Source organism: Melanostigma gelatinosum, assembly GCF_949748355.1.
Source record: "Melanostigma gelatinosum genome assembly, chromosome: 10".
Taxonomy (NCBI): domain Eukaryota; kingdom Metazoa; phylum Chordata; class Actinopteri; order Perciformes; family Zoarcidae; genus Melanostigma; species Melanostigma gelatinosum.
Window position 1 is genome coordinate 14490477 of NC_136643.1, and position 20328 is coordinate 14510804.

Genomic DNA, 20328 nt, shown 5'->3' on the forward strand with positions numbered 1-20328 from the left:
ACTTATCAAAGTGTTAAAATAACTGTGTGACATTCAGGTTCTTTGTTCTTACCGTGCTCCTGGTTGGAGAGACTGTGTCCGTGCTGCCAGGGTTGTAGTCTGGTGGGGGACTAGGTGAGGAGCTAGAAGAAGAGAGAGGAGAAATAGGAGTGAAGATACAATAGGAGGGAGGAGATGGGTCACAGCGAGTGGAGGAGCCAGTCCTGCGTTGTGAGGCTGGGATTCTACGGCGGATGATCCGTGGGGAGTCGGGGCGGTTGGGGTCCGGGATGAGGAAAGTCCTCCACGTGAAGCGTCGTCCCGCCTGAAGGTTTAAAAAAATAAATACAACCATCAGACCACTGCTCCACATCGTGGAAACAAACCAAGGACTGTTACATCATATAGACTTCTCTGCAGGCAGTTCTGTTAGTCATTCGGTATGTGAGTCTCAATGGGAGATGATGAAAGAAACTTATCAAAGTGTTAAAATAACTGTGTGACATTCAGGTTCTTTGTTCTTACCGTGCTCCTGGTTGGAGGGACTGTGTCCGTGCTGCCAGGGTTGTAGTCTGGTGGGGGACTAGGTGAGGAGCTAGAAGAGGAGCTAGAAGAGGAGCTAGAAGAGGAGCTAGAAGAAGAGAGAGAAGAAATAGGAGTGGAGAAGACACAAGAGGAGGGAGGAGATGGGTCACAGCGAGTGGAGGAGGAACGTAGGGGGACGTAGGGGAACTGTCGTGCCATCTGAGGTTAAAAACACACACAACCCTCAGACCACTGATCCATATCATAGTCATTTCTCATATCACATTGAAAGGATCAGTAGCACAAAGCAGTGTGACTAGATAGAAAGTAAATGTCATACAATAAATGATACGCTCGCAAAAGTATTAGCAGAAACAAACCCAGTACAGTGCAACATGTTTGCATTTGTTTCAGTGTTGTTACTGCAGGAGGCCTTCCATATGTCTACATTGACTAAAAGTCAGAAACATATCAGCACTTTTTCGATAGAAAATATCTTTTAGTGGTTCTTTCACTCTGCTGTTCATTGTGTTAATATGTATGAAAAATATCACAAGTATGTAAGAAATGTATGAATTGTGAGTTAATATGGATTAAATATATTATCATGCGTGCATCACTTGTGATCCGTATCACCGAGAAGTTATATAAATATAAAGAAACAATATTTCTATTAGCATTTCTCAGTTTAAGCTAACGCTGGACGGTCGGGTCTATAAAGCTAACGTTAGCTAACCAAGAAAGCAGCTTTTGTTCAGATAAACTTGTTTAAACTTGGTCTCAACAGTCAAAAGTCAGTCCTAGTGGATTAATATACACTGATAACTGAAAATATTATCAATATTAGAATAAACATCGGTTCAGATAGATACATAAATAAATACATAAAAAACAGTGGTGGAAAAAGTATATAAATATCGCTTTTTTTCCTGCAAAAGTTGATCAGAATCAGACTTACCTTTATCAGTAACGTTAAGTCACGGATGCAGAAAAATCCTGGTTTGAAGGTGTTTCTTGGGAGGTTTCTTCGAGTGAAAGTAGATTTCGGCTTTTTCGAGTGAAAGTAGATTTCGGCTTTTTCTGACGGACCAACGGTTGGAACAGACTGAATTTAGAAAAAATGCACAATTTGGTAACCATGGTAACGATGGAACGTTCGACTGAGAACAGCTCGTTCTTACCTCAGAGTCTCCATCAGGTCCTCAACAGTCTTCCGCTGCACAAACAGACATTAAATACAACTTTAAGAGGAATATATCCACATGAGCTCAAATAATACAACTAACATGACATTGCGACTCAGTCTCCTGTCGCGTTTGAGAGTCACGTGACCTGCCCAGGGGTTAACCACACATTAAGTCTCCATTCAGGCCTATTTAAAAAACACGGTCTCATATAATGTCCAATAATATAGAGATGCATGTTTGCATGGAGGTTTGAGGGTGTCAGGTTGGACCCTGTCCTTGGTCCTATGTGGTCCTCCAGTGTCCACAGATTGACAGCACGTGGACCTGCTGTTTCACGTTTCCTACATTGTTGTGACAGGAAGCCAGAGTTTCAGAATAAGTGACACAAACATCAATTTGAAATAAAATGAAAACATATTTTCTGAGGTTTGTTTACTGGTCCACATCCTGTCTGTCTTTGGGCCATCGTTGGACAAATGTCTCTCCAGAGACATTACATTTACACACCCCTGCATCACACCTGTATTACTCTCTTTGATCCATTTTCTTTTGTTAAAGTAGAAACTTGATGTAACTTTACTAATTGCTATTGTGCATAGTGGCATGTATGCACATGTTAAATGAGTTGTTTAACAAGTACTTGTGGGAAGAAGCAAAGTTAGTAATGTGCACGAATGTGTTCTTTGGTCCGAAATATTCTGCTAGGATGAACACTGTACACACTTTGGTTAGATTTTAGTCTACATGATTTAAAACACTGACCAAGGACTTGCTGTCATATAATGTATGTAAATGTAGATAATGGTTGGCTGCTATGTAATAGAATTTGTCACCAAGGAATCAAACCCGAAAAACAAATGCTATTTGTACACTTGAAGCACGATTGAGATTACTTACACTTCTTTACATAATTGTTATTGTGGAAAGCATTTTGTACACAGTCTCATCTATATAGTAGTTACAGACATAGATAAAGACAAATATGATGCATATGTTCATTAATACCACTATATTTGCTATCATCATTACTGTCTGTTTTGCTAACATGAGTAAAATATAATACAGAGATGTGTTTTATCACATCAGAGCTACAATGATCTCAATAAGTTAATGGAACAAATTGTTTTCCTGTGACGCCAATACACACATTTGTGCACTTCTAGCACTCAACCAAATTAGTTGTCAAATACTGTGTTATGCATTTGTTGGCATGTGTGTATTTGTGTGAACTTTGTAGTTTGTGGTTAGATTTTCCTTGAAAGATGTTTTGCATTCTTTACTTCACAGCTGTCACAGAAATGACACATGTCTTGCTCTCTGACTCTTTCAAAACAACTAAAAATAATCATTTTTGAATTGTGATTGAGACAAAATGGCAGATAGGGCAATAGAGAGGCACAGATCTCAAATGTTTCCCAAAAACATGTCGAGACACATTACATCTGTGTAGTTGTTGTGTCCTGTGCATCTCTTTTTCTCTCACTACAGCAAAGGCATGCGAAAATCTGCCAAAAGTCAGCAACCAAAAGGAGGAAGGTTTTTGACTCTAGCCGACAGAGAGCTGAGGGTACAGACCTCCCCGCGCTCAAACCCCTCAAACCAAAGGTAAGACTACACCTTAGGGCGTAGGAGTACAATTAGATTTAATAGGAAGAGAAAAACTGCTCAAAGTTGTATATCTCCGTGTGGAATCTCTGTCCGAAAATAACTGCAAGAACAGTTTCATGACATTTGAATATGTACAATTCAGCCGATATAAACGTAGGCGCTTTCAATTGTATTTCAGTCACAAGGTTCATCTTCTACTGGGAAAGTAAGTTGATTTGTCCTTTCTTTCTGTGTACATTAGTTTTTAGTGGCACGATTAATCAGCTGAAGCCCAAATGGCGTTCCCTCAGATCCCTCACTGTTTCTGGCTTTATAGATACTGGTTTCCCCTCTTTGAGCCATTGGCTTAAATAGTCTGAGGCGTGTCAACTCATACTGGTGGTATTAGTTTAAAAACAAACACTGAATCTGTGGTATTTTCCTTTCCTTTCCACAACTATAAATCTTAAGATGTATGCATTATAATTTCATTTTCTTTAAACATAACTGTGTTGACAGTATGACCCCCTATCTTCTCAAGCTGCACTACTTCTTTTGAACCTCTTGTAGACTTATACTCTTACTCTTTGACAAGTCACCATCAGAATACAGAGCTCGGCCAAAAGTCTGTTTGTCTTAGTTTGTTCTTGTAAACTTCTCTGCTGGCTGAGACAAAGCAGCCAGGACAGAGGACAGGAGGAATGACATACTACTGTATGTGATACCTGCGTTCTTCATTATTATCATTTATAAACTTCACTCAGGACAATTTAGATTTGTTTCCAGTTATTAGTGGCTTTGCTGTTGTAAACATAACTGTTGCAGCTCTAGAACCAATATTTAGTTCTACCTAAATTACAAATAACTTCTATTCCTGTTCAGATTATTTAGTCATGAAAAAGTATTGATAAGAGTGGCTCCTTGGCCTAAAATCCTAAAGATACCTATCCGTACCTTTAGGCCACCGTAGTTCTATTAGGTACTGAGCTGAGGGTTGTGCAGTTGGTTGCAATTTGCAACCTCACCACTAGATGGATCTAAATCTCACACACTGTTCCTTTCAGGTAATTCTGATAAACCAAGACTTGTTGATCCTTGCGATTTGAATTGTGTCCAGTTAGACGTCTGTTGCTCAGCATATATATATATATATATATATATATATATATATATATATATATATATATATATATAATATATATATATATATATAATATATATATATATATATATATATATATATATATTATATATATATATATATATTATATATATATAATATATATATAATATATATATATAAATATATATATATATATATAATATATATATATATATATATATTATATATATAATATATATATATATATATATATATATTATATATATATATATATATATATTATATATATATATATATATATATTTGGTCATTACCTTTCTCTGATGACTTGTGACCCGTGTGTTAGAAAATCAAGTGGCACCCTTTGTCTTTGTTCTAGTCGTTCCTTTCGCTCCCTCTCCCACCTCTGCTCCTCATCTTCTTCCCCAGCACATTCACCTGAGGCTTGTGGGACTTCTATAACACATATGGATTGACATGAGACAAATCAATTGTCCGTCATCACTTACAGGGGCAATGGACCCCACAATGGCCGCAATATAGTGTACTCCTGGCACCATTGCTTAGCCTCCTCGGATGACACCTGCCTTTCTGTCACATCCACTTTGTTGCCCAAGACCACGAATGGAAACGTCTCTGGCTCCTTGACATCTGCGTAGTAGATGAACTCCTTCTTCCAGTTGCCTAAATTGAGAAAACTCTGGTCGTCATCGACACTGAAGGTGAGCAGGCAGCAGTCGGAGCCACGATAGAAAGGAGTCCTCAAGCTGCGGAAGCGCTCCTGGCCAGCAGTATCCCAGATCTGTAGGGTCACCTGGTGGCCATCTACCTCCAGTTCCTTGTTGAGGAACTCCACGCCAATGGTGTGGAAGAGGTGCGCATCAAACTTGTTGGTAACGTAACGATTCATGATGGAGCTTTTTCCGACACCGCCATCACCCAGCAGAATGACTTTGAGCAGGGATGTCTTTGTCGTCATGGCTGTTCAATCCCGATCGACCACTTTAGAATAATTTACCTAATGGAGAGATGCAATGTGTAAGAGACATTTGTATTGCCTGCATGACACTGTAATATAATTTTGAAAAAATTGCAAGCAATTAGCACTTTACTCTAGACACACAATTTTTGGAAGAAATGTTTGAGCCTTTTTTTTTTTTTATCTTACTCCTGATAGATTTTGGCCTCCTCCACTTGTCCAGATCATGTGCTGTAGACCCCGGTCCTTGGTCACATGCTCATATATTTAATATTGATGTGAGCAGCCATATAACGTTAGGTAACGTTAACGTTCAACCAGCTGTAAAACACCAGTTTCCTGATTAACAGATGGCCCAATGAAGCATAAGCTGCTTACAAACGTTCACTGTTTGTGAGCACTCTTACCTGATATAAAGATTTAGCTTGTCAAGATAACGCAAACACACTAATAAACTAATAGCTGAAACATGCTAGCACACAAGTAGAGTTAAGTCTAAGTTGCGGGTATATCAGCTGGTTACGCGTTAGCTAAGCTAAGCTAACATGAAAAAAAGAAAACAAGTGAACACAGCTGGAGTTAGGTTCTTCAAATATACTGCACGAATTACATTCGCTAGCTTACCTGTGGGCGATATTGCTAGTAACGTACCTTACAGTTTGGGCCAAGCAGCTACTGAGTCAACGAGAAACAGAACACGAAACCACTGAATTAATATTAAAGCCTGTTTGACAGCTCCTCGCCTTGGTGTGGCTCGAGATAACGTCAGGTCGCACGTTTCCTGGTGAACTCCAAAGGCTCGATGCTAACGCAGCTAGCTGCTAACAAGCTAACGATACATGGGCGCATCGGGTCATGTGATCTTGTCAGACAGAAACAACCAACGAGAGCTGAGAAAACATTACAAGCCCTTATGACCACAGACTGTGTGTTACAACGTATACACACAATATTATTCACAGAGTTGCACGTTATATAGTTTGATAAATTAATTTCAAACAGCGTGTCTATTTGTCTTCCCATATTCTCCGTCGGTGACACATCTTTTACTTCTTTGTATTTTTCATACTTAACCAGCAGAGAGCGACATTTAACCATAGACTTTGTGCATTTAACCAACGTCACTTTAAAGTCCCCATTTCTGATTTTGCTTTGTTCATTTAGCTGCTATCTGCCAGCATCTCAGCTGCACTCAAATCCACTAGAGCGACATATTGGGCACCCCTGGTTTAAGTGGTTTGTCAACTTTTATCATTTCATAAAGAGGTCATTCTTTACCTTCAGGTTATTTTATAAGTAGTAAATCTATTGTCTCTGCTGTCGGAATGTGGAGGTCCAGTTTGGTGGATAACTCACTCTGTGTACCTTATCAATTACTTTTTACAATCACTTCAGTAGTTTACTCATTTAATATTATCACCATCCAGATGAAGAAAGTTGCTATACAATAGAGCGAGGAGTCACTTGGTAGCAGTAGTCAGTCCCCTTAGCTCCCCAACCTCCTGCACCCCAACATCTGCTGCCATCAACCCCGGCTCCTGTGCCTCCGTCTCCAGCCACAGCAGCCTGGCATCAGGGTCTTCATCAGAGAACTGGAGCAGAGACCCTGAGCTCCGCAACACCGACAAACACTGCTTCAGCACCTGATTGGCCTTCCATTTCCCTTCCTTAGACCTCAACAAGGCATCTGTGGTGCCCTTATCAACTATAAGGTCCACACTGCTACAACCGTAGTGCTCGTGGAGCTGTGTGCAGTCCAGCTCTACGAACTCAAGCCGAGAGGAAAGATTGTGAGCTTGAATGGCTTTGGTTTGGACGTGTTCATGCATTAGTCGCACAGCTATGGGGGAAATGTCTGCACAAGTGACCCGGACCGGGAGAGGAGAGCGTCTGTAAATACAGGGCCCGAAAGCAGAAGTGCCACAGCCCATAGCCAGGACTTGGAGCAAACCGTCTGGGTGGGGCTTGGTCTGCAATAGGAGCATAATGAAGTCCCGGACAGCATCGAAGCCAAAGAACCACTCAAAGTGTTTGAAGGTGTTTGTGCTGCTGCTGCTCTCAGTGTAGAAGCGGTCCCAAGTTGCTTTCTTATCCATGTTTTCAATCAGTTCAGCTAGGCAGAAACACAGATGGGATTATGTCACGAGTTAGTGAGTGAACATTAGCAGTAAAACACATACAACTTGCCTTAATGCCTCCATCCTTCTGTCATATTTGGAGGGACTTTATGCTGAAGTAAATTTAAAATCCATCAATTTAATGTGTCAAATGTCTTTTCTTTTAATATATGATTTAAGACCTTTTCTTGGGTCCTTAGAAGCCACTAAGCTCGGCATGAAGACGATCTAGCAAGCTGACAAACTCAAATGACTCACATTGCTCATTAAAATAAAAAAGCAACATACACTCAACAGTCCTGCATTGAATCCTCCCTTTGTGTACTTTATAATGCTCAGTTCATCTTTAAACTGTTAAATAGATGTGTTGATGTATCCAGGCTGTGTTATATTAGACTGCATTAGCTTGGTGTTGCCAACAAGTTTGCAACTGAGTGTGACGTTATTGCACAACAAAGTGCTACTTTATGGTCAGCTTCTGTAGCTAACATATCGGTGACAATTAGGTAAGACATCAGTGCACACACCTGCAACTCACTTTAACTTTTCTTTCTTACTTATTTGGAGGTTCACGCTATTCCCCCCCAGACCACTCGCTGTGTGCAGACACCCTGCCTGAGTCTCGGTGCAGTGACAATACAATCAAAGGTGTTATGATGTGGTGCGTTCATGGACCCAAATGCAGACTCAGGACAGCAGAGTTATTTTTCAAAAAACAATTTTATTTATTTCTCACAGGCAGAGGAAAAGACAGGAAATACATAGTCAAAAAGGAGGCGTCTCTATGCGCTCCGCATGGGTCCAAGCCGGAAAGTGGCAAAATCCTCTGAGCGGCTGACGAAGCCGACAGGTAAACAGTCACGTCAAACACAGAGGCGCGTCCTCGCGCTCCGCTCTGATCCTAGCCGGAAAGTGGCTGGCAGGCAGGCTGGAACGTCTGTGTGATACCCGAGGCTCGACACAGGAACGCCAAGACTACACAGTTGATCTCCGAGGAACTAACTGGAAGGCTTCTTCGTGCAGGTGAAAACCCGAGGCTCGACACTGGACGGCAGGTAAGTTGAACAGGTAAGGTAACCCTCCGCTCTGATCCTAGCCGGAAAGTGGCTGGCAGGCAGGCTGGAACGTCTGTGTGATACCCGAGGCTCGACACAGGAACGCCAAGACTACACAGTTGATCTCCGAGGAACTAACTGGAAGGCTTCTTCGTGCAGGTGAAAACCCGAGGCTCGACACTGGACGGCAGCTAAATTGAACACAAAAACAGATTGTTAGAGCTAAAAGAGCTAGGTGAGGAGCTAGAAGAAGAGAGAGGAGAAATAGGAGTGAAGATAGAATAGGAGGGAGGAGATGGGTCACAGCGAGTGGAGGAGCCAGTGCTGCGTTGTGAGGCTGGGATTCTACGGAGGATGAGCCGTGGGGAGTCGGGGCGGTTGGGGTCCGGGATGAGGAAAGACTTCCACGTGAAGCGTTGTCCCGCCTCAAGGTTTAAAAAAATAAATACAACCATCAGACCACTGCTCCACATCGTGGAAACAAACCAAGGACTGTTACATCATATAGACTTCTCTGCAGGCAGTTCTGTTAGTCATTCGGTATGTGAGTCTCAATGGGAGATGATGAAAGAAACTTACCAAAGTGTTAAAATAACTGTGTGACATTCAGGTTATTTGTTCTTACCGTGCTCCTGGTTGGAGGGACTGTGTCCGTGCTGCCAGGGTTGTAGTCTGGTGGGGGACTAGGTGAGGAGCTAGAAGAGGAGCTAGAAGAAGAGAGAGGAGAAATAGGAGTGAAGATACAATAGGAGGGAGGAGATGGGTCACAGCGAGTGGAGGAGCCAGTCCTGCTTTGTGAGGCTGGGATTCTACGGAGGATGAGCCGTGGGGAGTCGGGGCGGTTGGGGTCCGGGATGAGGAAAGACCTCCACGTGAAGCGTCGTCCCGCCTGAAGGTTTAAAAAAATAAATACAACCATCAGAACACTGCTCCACATCGTGGAAACAAACCAAGGACTGTTACATCATATAGACTTCTCTGCAGGCAGTTCTGTTAGTCATTCGGTATGTGAGTCTCAATGGGAGGTGATGAAAGAAACTTATCAAAGTGTTAAAATAACTGTGTGACATTCAGGTTCTTTGTTCTTACCGTGCTCCTGGTTGGAGAGACTGTGTCCGTGCTGCCAGGGTTGTAGTCTGGTGGGGGACTAGGTGAGGAGCTAGAAGAAGAGAGAGGAGAAATAGGAGTGAAGATACAATAGGAGGGAGGAGATGGGTCACAGCGAGTGGAGGAGCCAGTGCTGCGTTGTGAGGCTGGGATTCTACGGCGGATGATCCGTGGGGAGTCGGGGCGGTTGGGGTCCGGGATGAGGAAAGTCCTCCACGTGAAGCGTCGTCCCGCCTGAAGGTTTAAAAAAATAAATACAACCATCAGACCACTGCTCCACATCGTGGAAACAAACCAAGGACTGTTACATCATATAGACTTCTCTGCAGGCAGTTCTGTTAGTCATTCGGTATGTGAGTCTCAATGGGAGATGATGAAAGAAACTTATCAAAGTGTTAAAATAACTGTGTGACATTCAGGTTCTTTGTTCTTACCGTGCTCCTGGTTGGAGGGACTGTGTCCGTGCTGCCAGGGTTGTAGTCTGGTGGGGGACTAGGTGAGGAGCTAGAAGAAGAGAGAGGAGAAATAGGAGTGAAGATACAATAGGAGGGAGGAGATGGGTCACAGCGAGTGGAGGAGCCAGTCCTGCGTTGTGAGGCTGGGATTCTACGGAGGATGAGCCGTGGGAAGTCGGGGCGGTTGGGGTCCGGGATGAGGAAAGACCTCCACGTGAAGCGTCGTCCCGCCTGAAGGTTTAAAAAAAGAAATACAACCATCAGACCACTGCTCCACATCGTGGAAACAAACCAAGGACTGTTACATCATATAGACTTCTCTGCAGGCAGTTCTGTTAGTCATTCGGTATGTGAGTCTCAATGGGAGATGATGAAAGAAACTTATCAAAGTGTTAAAATAACTGTGTGACATTCAGGTTCTTTGTTCTTACCGTGCTCCTGGTTGGAGGGACTGTGTCCGTGCTGCCAGGGTTGTAGTCTGGTGGGGGACTAGGTGAGGAGCTAGAAGAGGAGCTAGAAGAGGAGCTAGAAGAGGAGCTAGAAGAGGAGCTAGAAGAGGAGCTAGAAGAGGAGCTAGAAGAGGAGCTAGAAGAGGAACTAGAAGAGGAGCTAGAAGAGGAGCTAGAAGAGGAACTAGAAGAAGAGAGAGAAGAAATAGGAGTGGAGAAGACACAAGAGGAGGGAGGAGATGGGTCACAGCGAGTGGAGGAGGAACGTAGGGGGACGTAGGGGAACTGTCGTGCCATCTGAGGTTAAAAACACACACAACCCTCAGACCACTGATCCATATCATAGTCATTTCTCATATCACATTGAAAGGATCAGTAGCACAAAGCAGTGTGACTAGATAGAAAGTAAATGTCATACAATAAATGATACGCTCGCAAAAGTATTAGCAGAAACAAACCCAGTACAGTGCAACATGTTTGCATTTGTTTCAGTGTTGTTACTGCAGGAGGCCTTCCATATGTCTACATTGACTAAAAGTCAGAAACATATCAGCACTTTTTCGATAGAAAATATCTTTTAGTGGTTCTTTCACTCTGCTGTTCATTGTGTTAATATGTATGAAAAATATCACAAGTATGTAAGAAATGTATGAATTGTGAGTTAATATGGATTAAATATATTATCATGCGTGCATCACTTGTGATCCGTATCACCGAGAAGTTATATAAATATAAAGAAACAATATTTATATTAGCATTTCTCAGTTTAAGCTAACGCTGGACGGTCGGGTCTATAAAGCTAACGTTAGCTAACCAAGAAAGCAGCTTTTGTTCAGATAAACTTGTTTAAACTTGGTCTCAACAGTCAAAAGTCAGTCCTAGTGGATTAATATACACTGATAACTGAAAATATTATCAATATTAGAATAAACATCGGTTCAGATAGATACATAAATAAATACATAAAAAACAGTGGTGGAAAAAGTATATAAATATCGCTTTTTTTCCTGCAAAAGTTGATCAGAATCAGACTTACCTTTATCAGTAACGTTAAGTCACGGATGCAGAAAAATCCTGGTTTGAAGGTGTTTCTTGGGAGGTTTCTTCGAGTGAAAGTAGATTTCGGCTTTTTCGAGTGAAAGTAGATTTCGGCTTTTTCTGACGGACCAACGGTTGGAACAGACTGAATTTAGAAAAAATGCACAATTTGGTAAACATGGTAACGATGGAACGTTCGACTGAGAACAGCTCGTTCTTACCTCAGAGTCTCCATCAGGTCCTCAACAGTCCTCCGCTGCACAAACAGACATTAAATACAACTTTAAGAGGAATATATCCACATGAGCTCAAATAATACAACTAACATGACATTGTGACTCAGTCTCCTGTCGCGTTTGAGAGTCACGTGACCTGCCCAGGGGTTAACCACACATTAAGTCTCCATTCAGGCCTATTTAAAAAACACGGTCTCATATAATGTCCAATAATATAGAGATGCATGTTTGCATGGAGGTTTGAGGGTGTCAGGTTGGACCCTGTCCTTGGTCCTATGTGGTCCTCCAGTGTCCACAGATTGACAGCACGTGGACCTGCTGTTTCACGTTTCCTACATTGTTGTGACAGGAAGCCAGAGTTTCAGAATAAGTGACACAAACATCAATTTGAAATAAAATGAAAACATATTTTCTGAGGTTTGTTTACTGGTCCACATCCTGTCTGTCTTTGGGCCATCGTTGGACAAATGTCTCTCCAGAGACATTACATTTACACACCCCTGCATCACACCTGTATTACTCTCTTTGATCCATTTTCTTTTGTTAAAGTAGAAACTTGATGTAACTTTACTAATTGCTATTGTGCATAGTGGCATGTATGCACATGTTAAATGAGTTGTTTAACAAGTACTTGTGGGAAGAAGCAAAGTTAGTAATGTGCACGAATGAGTTCTTTGGTCCGAAATATTCTGCTAGGATGAACACTGTACACACTTTGGTTAGATTTTAGTCTACATGATTTAAAACACTGACCAAGGACTTGCTGTCATATAATGTATGTAAATGTAGATAATGGTTGGCTGCTATGTAATAGAATTTGTCACCAAGGAATCAAACCCGAAAAACAAATGCTATTTGTACACTTGAAGCACGATTGAGATTACTTACACTTCTTTACATAATTGTTATTGTGGAAAGCATTTTGTACACAGTCTCATCTATATAGTAGTTACAGACATAGATAAAGACAAATATGATGCATATGTTCATTAACACCACTATATTTGCTGTCATCATTACTGTCTGTTTTGCTAACATGAGTAAAATATAATACAGAGATGTGTTTTATCACATCAGAGCTACAATGATCTCAATAAGTTAATGGAACAAATTGTTTTCCTGTGATGCCAATACACACATTTGTGCACTTCTAGCACTCAACCAAATTAGTTGTCAAATACTGTGTTATGCATTTGTTGGCATGTGTGTATTTGTGTGAACTTTGTAGTTTGTGGTTAGATTTTCCTTGAAAGATGTTTTGCATTCTTTACTTCACAGCTGTCACAGAAATGACACATGTCTTGCTCTCTGACTCTTTCAAAACAACTAAAAATAATCATTTTTGAATTGTGATTGAGACAAAATGGCAGATAGGGCAATAGAGAGGCACAGATCTCAAATGTTTCCCAAAAACATGTCGAGACACATTACATCTGTGTAGTTGTTGTGTCCTGTGCATCTCTTTTTCTCTCACTACAGCAAAGGCATGCGAAAATCTGCCAAAAGTCAGCAACCAAAAGGAGGAAGGTTTTTGACTCTAGCCGACAGAGAGCTGAGGGTACAGACCTCCCCGCGCTCAAACCCCTCAAACCAAAGGTAAGACTACACCTTAGGGCGTAGGAGTACAATTAGATTTAATAGGAAGAGAAAAACTGCTCAAAGTTGTATATCTCCGTGTGGAATCTCTGTCCGAAAATAACTGCAAGAACAGTTTCATGACATTTGAATATGTACAATTCAGCCGATATAAACGTAGGCGCTTTCAATTGTATTTCAGTCACAAGGTTCATCTTCTACTGGGAAAGTAAGTTGATTTGTCCTTTCTTTCTGTGTACATTAGTTTTTAGTGGCACGATTAATCAGCTGAAGCCCAAATGGCGTTCCCTCAGATCCCTCACTGTTTCTGGCTTTATAGATACTGGTTTCCCCTCTTTGAGCCATTGGCTTAAATAGTCTGAGGCGTGTCAACTCATACTGGTGGTATTAGTTTAAAAACAAACACTGAATCTGTGGTATTTTCCTTTCCTTTCCACAACTATAAATCTTAAGATGTATGCATTATAATTTCATTTTCTTTAAACATAACTGTGTTGACAGTATGACCCCCTATCTTCTCAAGCTGCACTACTTCTTTTGAACCTCTTGTAGACTTATACTCTTACTCTTTGACAAGTCACCATCAGAATACAGAGCTCGGCCAAAAGTCTGTTTGTCTTAGTTTGTTCTTGTAAACTTCTCTGCTGGCTGAGACAAAGCAGCCAGGACAGAGGACAGGAGGAATGACATACTACTGTATGTGATACCTGCGTTCTTCATTATTATCATTTATAAACTTCACTCAGGACAATTTAGATTTGTTTCCAGTTATTAGTGGCTTTGCTGTTGTAAACATAACTGTTGCAGCTCTAGAACCAATATTTAGTTCTACCTAAATTACAAATAACTTCTATTCCTGTTCAGATTATTTAGTCATGAAAAAGTATTGATAAGAGTGGCTCCTTGGCCTAAAATCCTAAAGATACCTATCCGTACCTTTAGGCCACCGTAGTTCTATTAGGTACTGAGCTGAGGGTTGTGCAGTTGGTTGCAATTTGCAACCTCACCACTAGATGGATCTAAATCTCACACACTGTTCCTTTCAGGTAATTCTGATAAACCAAGACTTGTTGATCCTTGCGATTTGAATTGTGTCCAGTTAGACGTCTGTTGCTCAGCATATATATATATATAATATATATATATATATATATATATATATATATATATATATATATATATAAATATATATATATAATATATATATATATATATATATATAAATATATATATATAATATATATATATATATAAATATATATATATAATATATATAATATATATATATATAAATATATATATATATATATATATATATATATATATATAATATATATATAATATATATATATAAATATATAAATATATATATAAATATATATATATATATATATATATATAATATATATATATATATATATATATATATATTATATATATATATATATATATATATATTATATATATATATATATATATATATATATATATATATATTTGGTCATTACCTTTCTCTGATGACTTGTGACCCGTGTGTTAGAAAATCAAGTGGCACCCTTTGTCTTTGTTCTAGTCGTTCCTTTCGCTCCCTCTCCCACCTCTGCTCCTCATCTTCTTCCCCAGCACATTCACCTGAGGCTTGTGGGACTTCTATAACACATATGGATTGACATGAGACAAATCAATTGTCCGTCATCACTTACAGGGGCAATGGACCCCACAATGGCCGCAATATAGTGTACTCCTGGCACCATTGCTTAGCCTCCTCGGATGACACCTGCCTTTCTGTCACATCCACTTTGTTGCCCAAGACCACGAATGGAAACGTCTCTGGCTCCTTGACATCTGCGTAGTAGATGAACTCCTTCTTCCAGTTGCCTAAATTGAGAAAACTCTGGTTGTCATCGACACTGAAGGTGAGCAGGCAGCAGTCGGAGCCACGATAGAAAGGAGTCCTCAAGCTGCGGAAGCGCTCCTGGCCAGCAGTATCCCAGATCTGTAGGGTCACCTGGTGGCCATCTACCTCCAGTTCCTTGTTGAGGAACTCCACGCCAATGGTGTGGAAGAGGTGCGCATCAAACTTGTTGGTAACGTAACGATTCATGATGGAGCTTTTTCCGACACCGCCATCACCCAGCAGAATGACTTTGAGCAGGGATGTCTTTGTCGTCATGGCTGTTCAATCCCGATCGACCACTTTAGAATAATTTACCTAATGGAGAGATGCAATGTGTAAGAGACATTTGTATTGCCTGCATGACACTGTAATATAATTTTGAAAAAATTGCAAGCAATTAGCACTTTACTCTAGACACACAATTTTTGGAAGAAATGTTTGAGCCTTTTTTTTTTTATCTTACTCCTGATAGATTTTGGCCTCCTCCACTTGTCCAGATCATGTGCTGTAGACCCCGGTCCTTGGTCACATGCTCATATATTTAATATTGATGTGAGCAGCCATATAACGTTAGGTAACGTTAACGTTCAACCAGCTGTAAAACACCAGTTTCCTGATTAACAGATGGCCCAATGAAGCATAAGCTGCTTACAAACGTTCACTGTTTGTGAGCACTCTTACCTGATATAAAGATTTAGCTTGTCAAGATAACGCAAACACACTAATAAACTAATAGCTGAAACATGCTAGCACACAAGTAGAGTTAAGTCTAAGTTGCGGGTATATCAGCTGGTTACGCGTTAGCTAAGCTAAGCTAACATGAAAAAAAGAAAACAAGTGAACACAGCTGGAGTTAGGTTCTTCAAATATACTGCACGAATTACATTCGCTAGCTTACCTGTGGGCGATATTGCTAGTAACGTACCTTACAGTTTGGGCCAAGCAGCTACTGAGTCAACGAGAAACAGAACACGAAACCACTGAATTAATATTAAAGCCTGTTTGACAGCTCCTCGCCTTGGTGTGGCTCGAGATAACGTCAGGTCGCACGTTTCCTGGTGAACTCCAAAGGCTCGATGCTAACGCAGCTAGCTGCTAACAAGCTAACGCTACATGGGCGCATCGGGTCATGTGATCTTGTCAGACAGAAACAACCAACGAGAGCTGAGAAAACATTACAAGCCCTTATGACCACAGACTGTGTGTTACAACGTATACACACAATATTATTCACAGAGTTGCACGTTATATAGTTTGATAAATTAATTTCAAACAGCGTGTCTATTTGTCTTCCCATATTCTCCGTCGGTGACACATCTTTTACTTCTTTGTATTTTTCATACTTAACCAGCAGAGAGCGACATTTAACCATAGACTTTGTGCATTTAACCAACGTCACTTTAAAGTCCCCATTTCTGATTTTGCTTTGTTCATTTAGCTGCTATCTGCCAGCATCTCAGCTGCACTCAAATCCACTAGAGCGACATATTGGGCACCCCTGGTTTAAGTGGTTTGTCAACTTTTATCATTTCATAAAGAGGTCATTCTTTACCTTCAGGTTATTTTATAAGTAGTAAATCTATTGTCTCTGCTGTCGGAATGTGGAGGTCCAGTTTGGTGGATAACTCACTCTGTGTACCTTATCAATTACTTTTTACAATCACTTCAGTAGTTTACTCATTTAATATTATCACCATCCAGATGAAGAAAGTTGCTATACAATAGAGCGAGGAGTCACTTGGTAGCAGTAGTCAGTCCCCTTAGCTCCCCAACCTCCTGCACCCCAACATCTGCTGCCATCAACCCCGGCTCCTGTGCCTCCGTCTCCAGCCACAGCAGCCTGGCATCAGGGTCTTCATCAGAGAACTGGAGCAGAGACCCTGAGCTCCGCAACACCGACAAACACTGCTTCAGCACCTGATTGGCCTTCCATTTCCCTTCCTTAGACCTCAACAAGGCATCTGTGGTGCCCTTATCAACTATAAGGTCCACACTGCTACAACCGTAGTGCTCGTGGAGCTGTGTGCAGTCCAGCTCTACGAACTCAAGCCGAGAGGAAAGATTGTGAGCTTGAATGGCTTTGGTTTGGACGTGTTCATGCATTAGTCCCGGACAGCATCGAAGCCAAAGAACCACTCAAAGTGTTTGAGGGTGTTTGTGCTGCTGCTGCTCTCAGTGTAGAAGCGGTCCCAAGTTGCTTTCTTATCCATGTTTTCAATCAGTTCAGCTAGGCAGAAACACAGATGGGATTATGTCACGAGTTAGTGAGTGAACATTAGCAGTAAAACACATACAACTTGCCTTAATGCCTCCATCCTTCTGTCATATTTGGAGGGACTTTATGCTGAAGTAAATTTAAAATCCATCAATTTAATGTGTCAAATGTCTTTTCTTTTAATATATGATTTAAGACCTTTTCTTGGGTCCTTAGAAGCCACTAAGCTCGGCATGAAGACGATCTACCAAGCTGACAAACTCAAATGACTCACATTGCTCATTAAAATAAAAAAGCAACATACACTCAACAGTCCTGCATTGAATCCTCCCTTTGTGTACTTTATAATGCTCAGTTCATCTTTAAACTGTTAAATAGATGTGTTGATGTATCCAGGCTGTGTTATATTAGACTGCATTAGCTTGGTGTTGCCAACAAGTTTGCAACTGAGTGTGACGTTATTGCACAACAAAGTGCTACTTTATGGTCAGCTTCTGTAGCTAACATATCGGTGACAATTAGGTAAGACATCAGTGCACACACCTGCAACTCACTTTAACTTTTCTTTCTTACTTATTTGGAGGTTCACGCTATTCCCCCCCAGACCACTCGCTGTGTGCAGACACCCTGCCTGAGTCTCGGTGCAGTGACAATACAATCAAAGGTGTTATGATGTGGTGCGTTCATGGACCCAAATGCAGACTCAGGACAGCAGAGTTATTTTTCAAAAAACAATTTTATTTATTTCTCACAGGCAGAGGAAAAGACAGGAAATACATAGTCAAAAAGGAGGCGTCTCTATGCGCTCCGCATGGGTCCAAGCCGGAAAGTGGCAAAATCCTCTGAGCGGCTGACGAAGCCGACAGGTAAACAGTCACGTCAAACACAGAGGCGCGTCCTCGCGCTCCGCTCTGATCCTAGCCGGAAAGTGGCTGGCAGGCAGGCTGGAACGTCTGTGTGATACCCGAGGCTCGACACAGGAACGCCAAGACTACACAGTTGATCTCCGAGGAACTAACTGGAAGGCTTCTTCGTGCAGGTGAAAACCCGAGGCTCGACACTGGACGGCAGGTAAGTTGAACAGGTAAGGTAACCCTCCGCTCTGATCCTAGCCGGAAAGTGGCTGGCAGGCAGGCTGGAACGTCTGTGTGATACCCGAGGCTCGACACAGGAACGCCAAGACTACACAGTTGATCTCCGAGGAACTAACTGGAAGGCTTCTTCGTGCAGGTGAAAACCCGAGGCTCGACACTGGACGGCAGCTAAATTGAACACAAAAACAGATTGTTAGAGCTAAAAGAGCTAGGTGAGGAGCTAGAAGAAGAGAGAGGAGAAATAGGAGTGAAGATACAATAGGAGGGAGGAGATGGGTCACAGCGAGTGGAGGAGCCAGTGCTGCGTTGTGAGGCTGGGATTCTACGGAGGATGAGCCGTGGGGAGTCGGGGCGGTTGGGGTCCGGGATGAGGAAAGACTTCCACGTGAAGCGTTGTCCCGCCTGAAGGTTTAAAAAAATAAATACAACCATCAGACCACTGCTCCACATCGTGGAAACAAACCAAGGACTGTTACATCATATAGACTTCTCTGCAGGCAGTTCTGTTAGTCATTCGGTATGTGAGTCTCAATGGGAGATGATGAAAGAAACTTACCAAAGTGTTAAAATAACTGTGTGACATTCAGGTTCTTTGTTCTTACCGTGCTCCTGGTTGGAGGGACTGTGTCCGTGCTGCCAGGGTTGTAGTCTGGTGGGGGACTAGGTGAGGAGCTAGAAGAAGAGAGAGGAGAAATAGGAGTGAAGATACAATAGGAGGGAGGAGATGGGTCACAGCGAGTGGAGGAGCCAGTCCTGCTTTGTGAGGCTGGGATTCTACGGAGGATGAGCCGTGGGGAGTCGGGGCGGTTGGGGTCCGGGATGAGGAAAGACCTCCACGTGAAGCGTCGTCCCGCCTGAAGGTTTAAAAAAATAAATACAACCATCAGAACACTGCTCCACATCGTGGAAACAAACCAAGGACTGTTACATCATATAGACTTCTCTGCAGGCAGTTCTGTTAGTCATTCGGTATGTGAGTCTCAATGGGAGGTGATGAAAGAAACTTATCAAAGTGTTAAAATAACTGTGTGACATTCAGGTTCTTTGTTCTTACCGTGCTCCTGGTTGGAGAGACTGTGTCCGTGCTGCCAGGGTTGTAGTCTGGTGGGGGACTAGGTGAGGAGCTAGAAGAAGAGAGAGGAGAAATAGGAGTGAAGATACAATAGGAGGGAGGAGATGGGTCACAGCGAGTGGAGGAGCCAGTGCTGCGTTGTGAGGCTGGGATTCTACGGCGGATGATCCGTGGGGAGTCGGGGCGGTTGGGGTCCGGGATGAGGAAAGTCCTCCACGTGAAGCGTCGTCCCGCCTGAAGGTTTAAAAAAATAAATACAACCATCAGACCACTGCTCCACATCGTGGAAACAAACCAAGGACTGTTACATCATATAGACTTCTCTGCAGGCAGTTCTGTTAGTCATTCGGTATGTGAGTCTCAATGGGAGATGATGAAAGAAACTTATCAAAGTGTTAAAATAACTGTGTGACATTCAGGTTCTTTGTTCTTACCGTGCTCCTGGTTGGAGGGACTGTGTCCGTGCTGCCAGGGTTGTAGTCTGGTGGGGGACTAGGTGAGGAGCTAGAAGAAGAGAGAGGAGAAATAGGAGTGAAGATACAATAGGAGGGAGGAGATGGGTCACAGCGAGTGGAGGAGCCAGTCCTGCGTTGTGAGGCTGGGATTCTACGGAGGAT

The 20328-nt window shown here is 41.9% G+C and overlaps 3 protein-coding genes across 3 annotated transcripts; all 3 read right to left on the reverse strand.

Moving 5' to 3' along the window:
- Positions 1–4720: 4720 nt before the first annotated feature.
- LOC306783639 (ras-related protein Rab-9A-like) lies at positions 4721–5440 on the reverse strand. The gene has a single exon (XM_079277353.1). The coding sequence runs from the start codon at positions 5378–5380 to the stop codon at positions 4907–4909; it is 474 nt and encodes a 157-aa protein (XP_079133479.1). The 5' UTR covers positions 5381–5440; the 3' UTR covers positions 4721–4906.
- A 1400-nt stretch (positions 5441–6840) lies between these two features.
- On the reverse strand, positions 6841–7476 carry LOC306783731 (citrate synthase-lysine N-methyltransferase CSKMT, mitochondrial-like; the record flags this gene model as incomplete). The annotated part of the gene is made up of 1 exon (XM_079277506.1): positions 6841–7476. One exon carries the CDS (start codon positions 7474–7476, stop codon positions 6841–6843), a length of 636 nt encoding a protein of 211 aa, XP_079133632.1.
- A 7470-nt stretch (positions 7477–14946) lies between these two features.
- On the reverse strand, positions 14947–15700 carry LOC306783846 (ras-related protein Rab-9A-like). Its single transcript, XM_079277664.1, has one exon. The coding sequence runs from the start codon at positions 15604–15606 to the stop codon at positions 15133–15135; it is 474 nt and encodes a 157-aa protein (XP_079133790.1). The 5' UTR covers positions 15607–15700; the 3' UTR covers positions 14947–15132.
- Between the last annotated feature and the right edge of the window lie 4628 nt (positions 15701–20328).

Coding starts and splice junctions, on each gene's coding strand:
- LOC306783639 (XM_079277353.1), bottom strand. CDS start 5,380: ATGACGACAAAGACATCCCTGCTCAAAGTCATTCTGCTGGGTGATGGC.
- LOC306783846 (XM_079277664.1), bottom strand. CDS start 15,606: ATGACGACAAAGACATCCCTGCTCAAAGTCATTCTGCTGGGTGATGGC.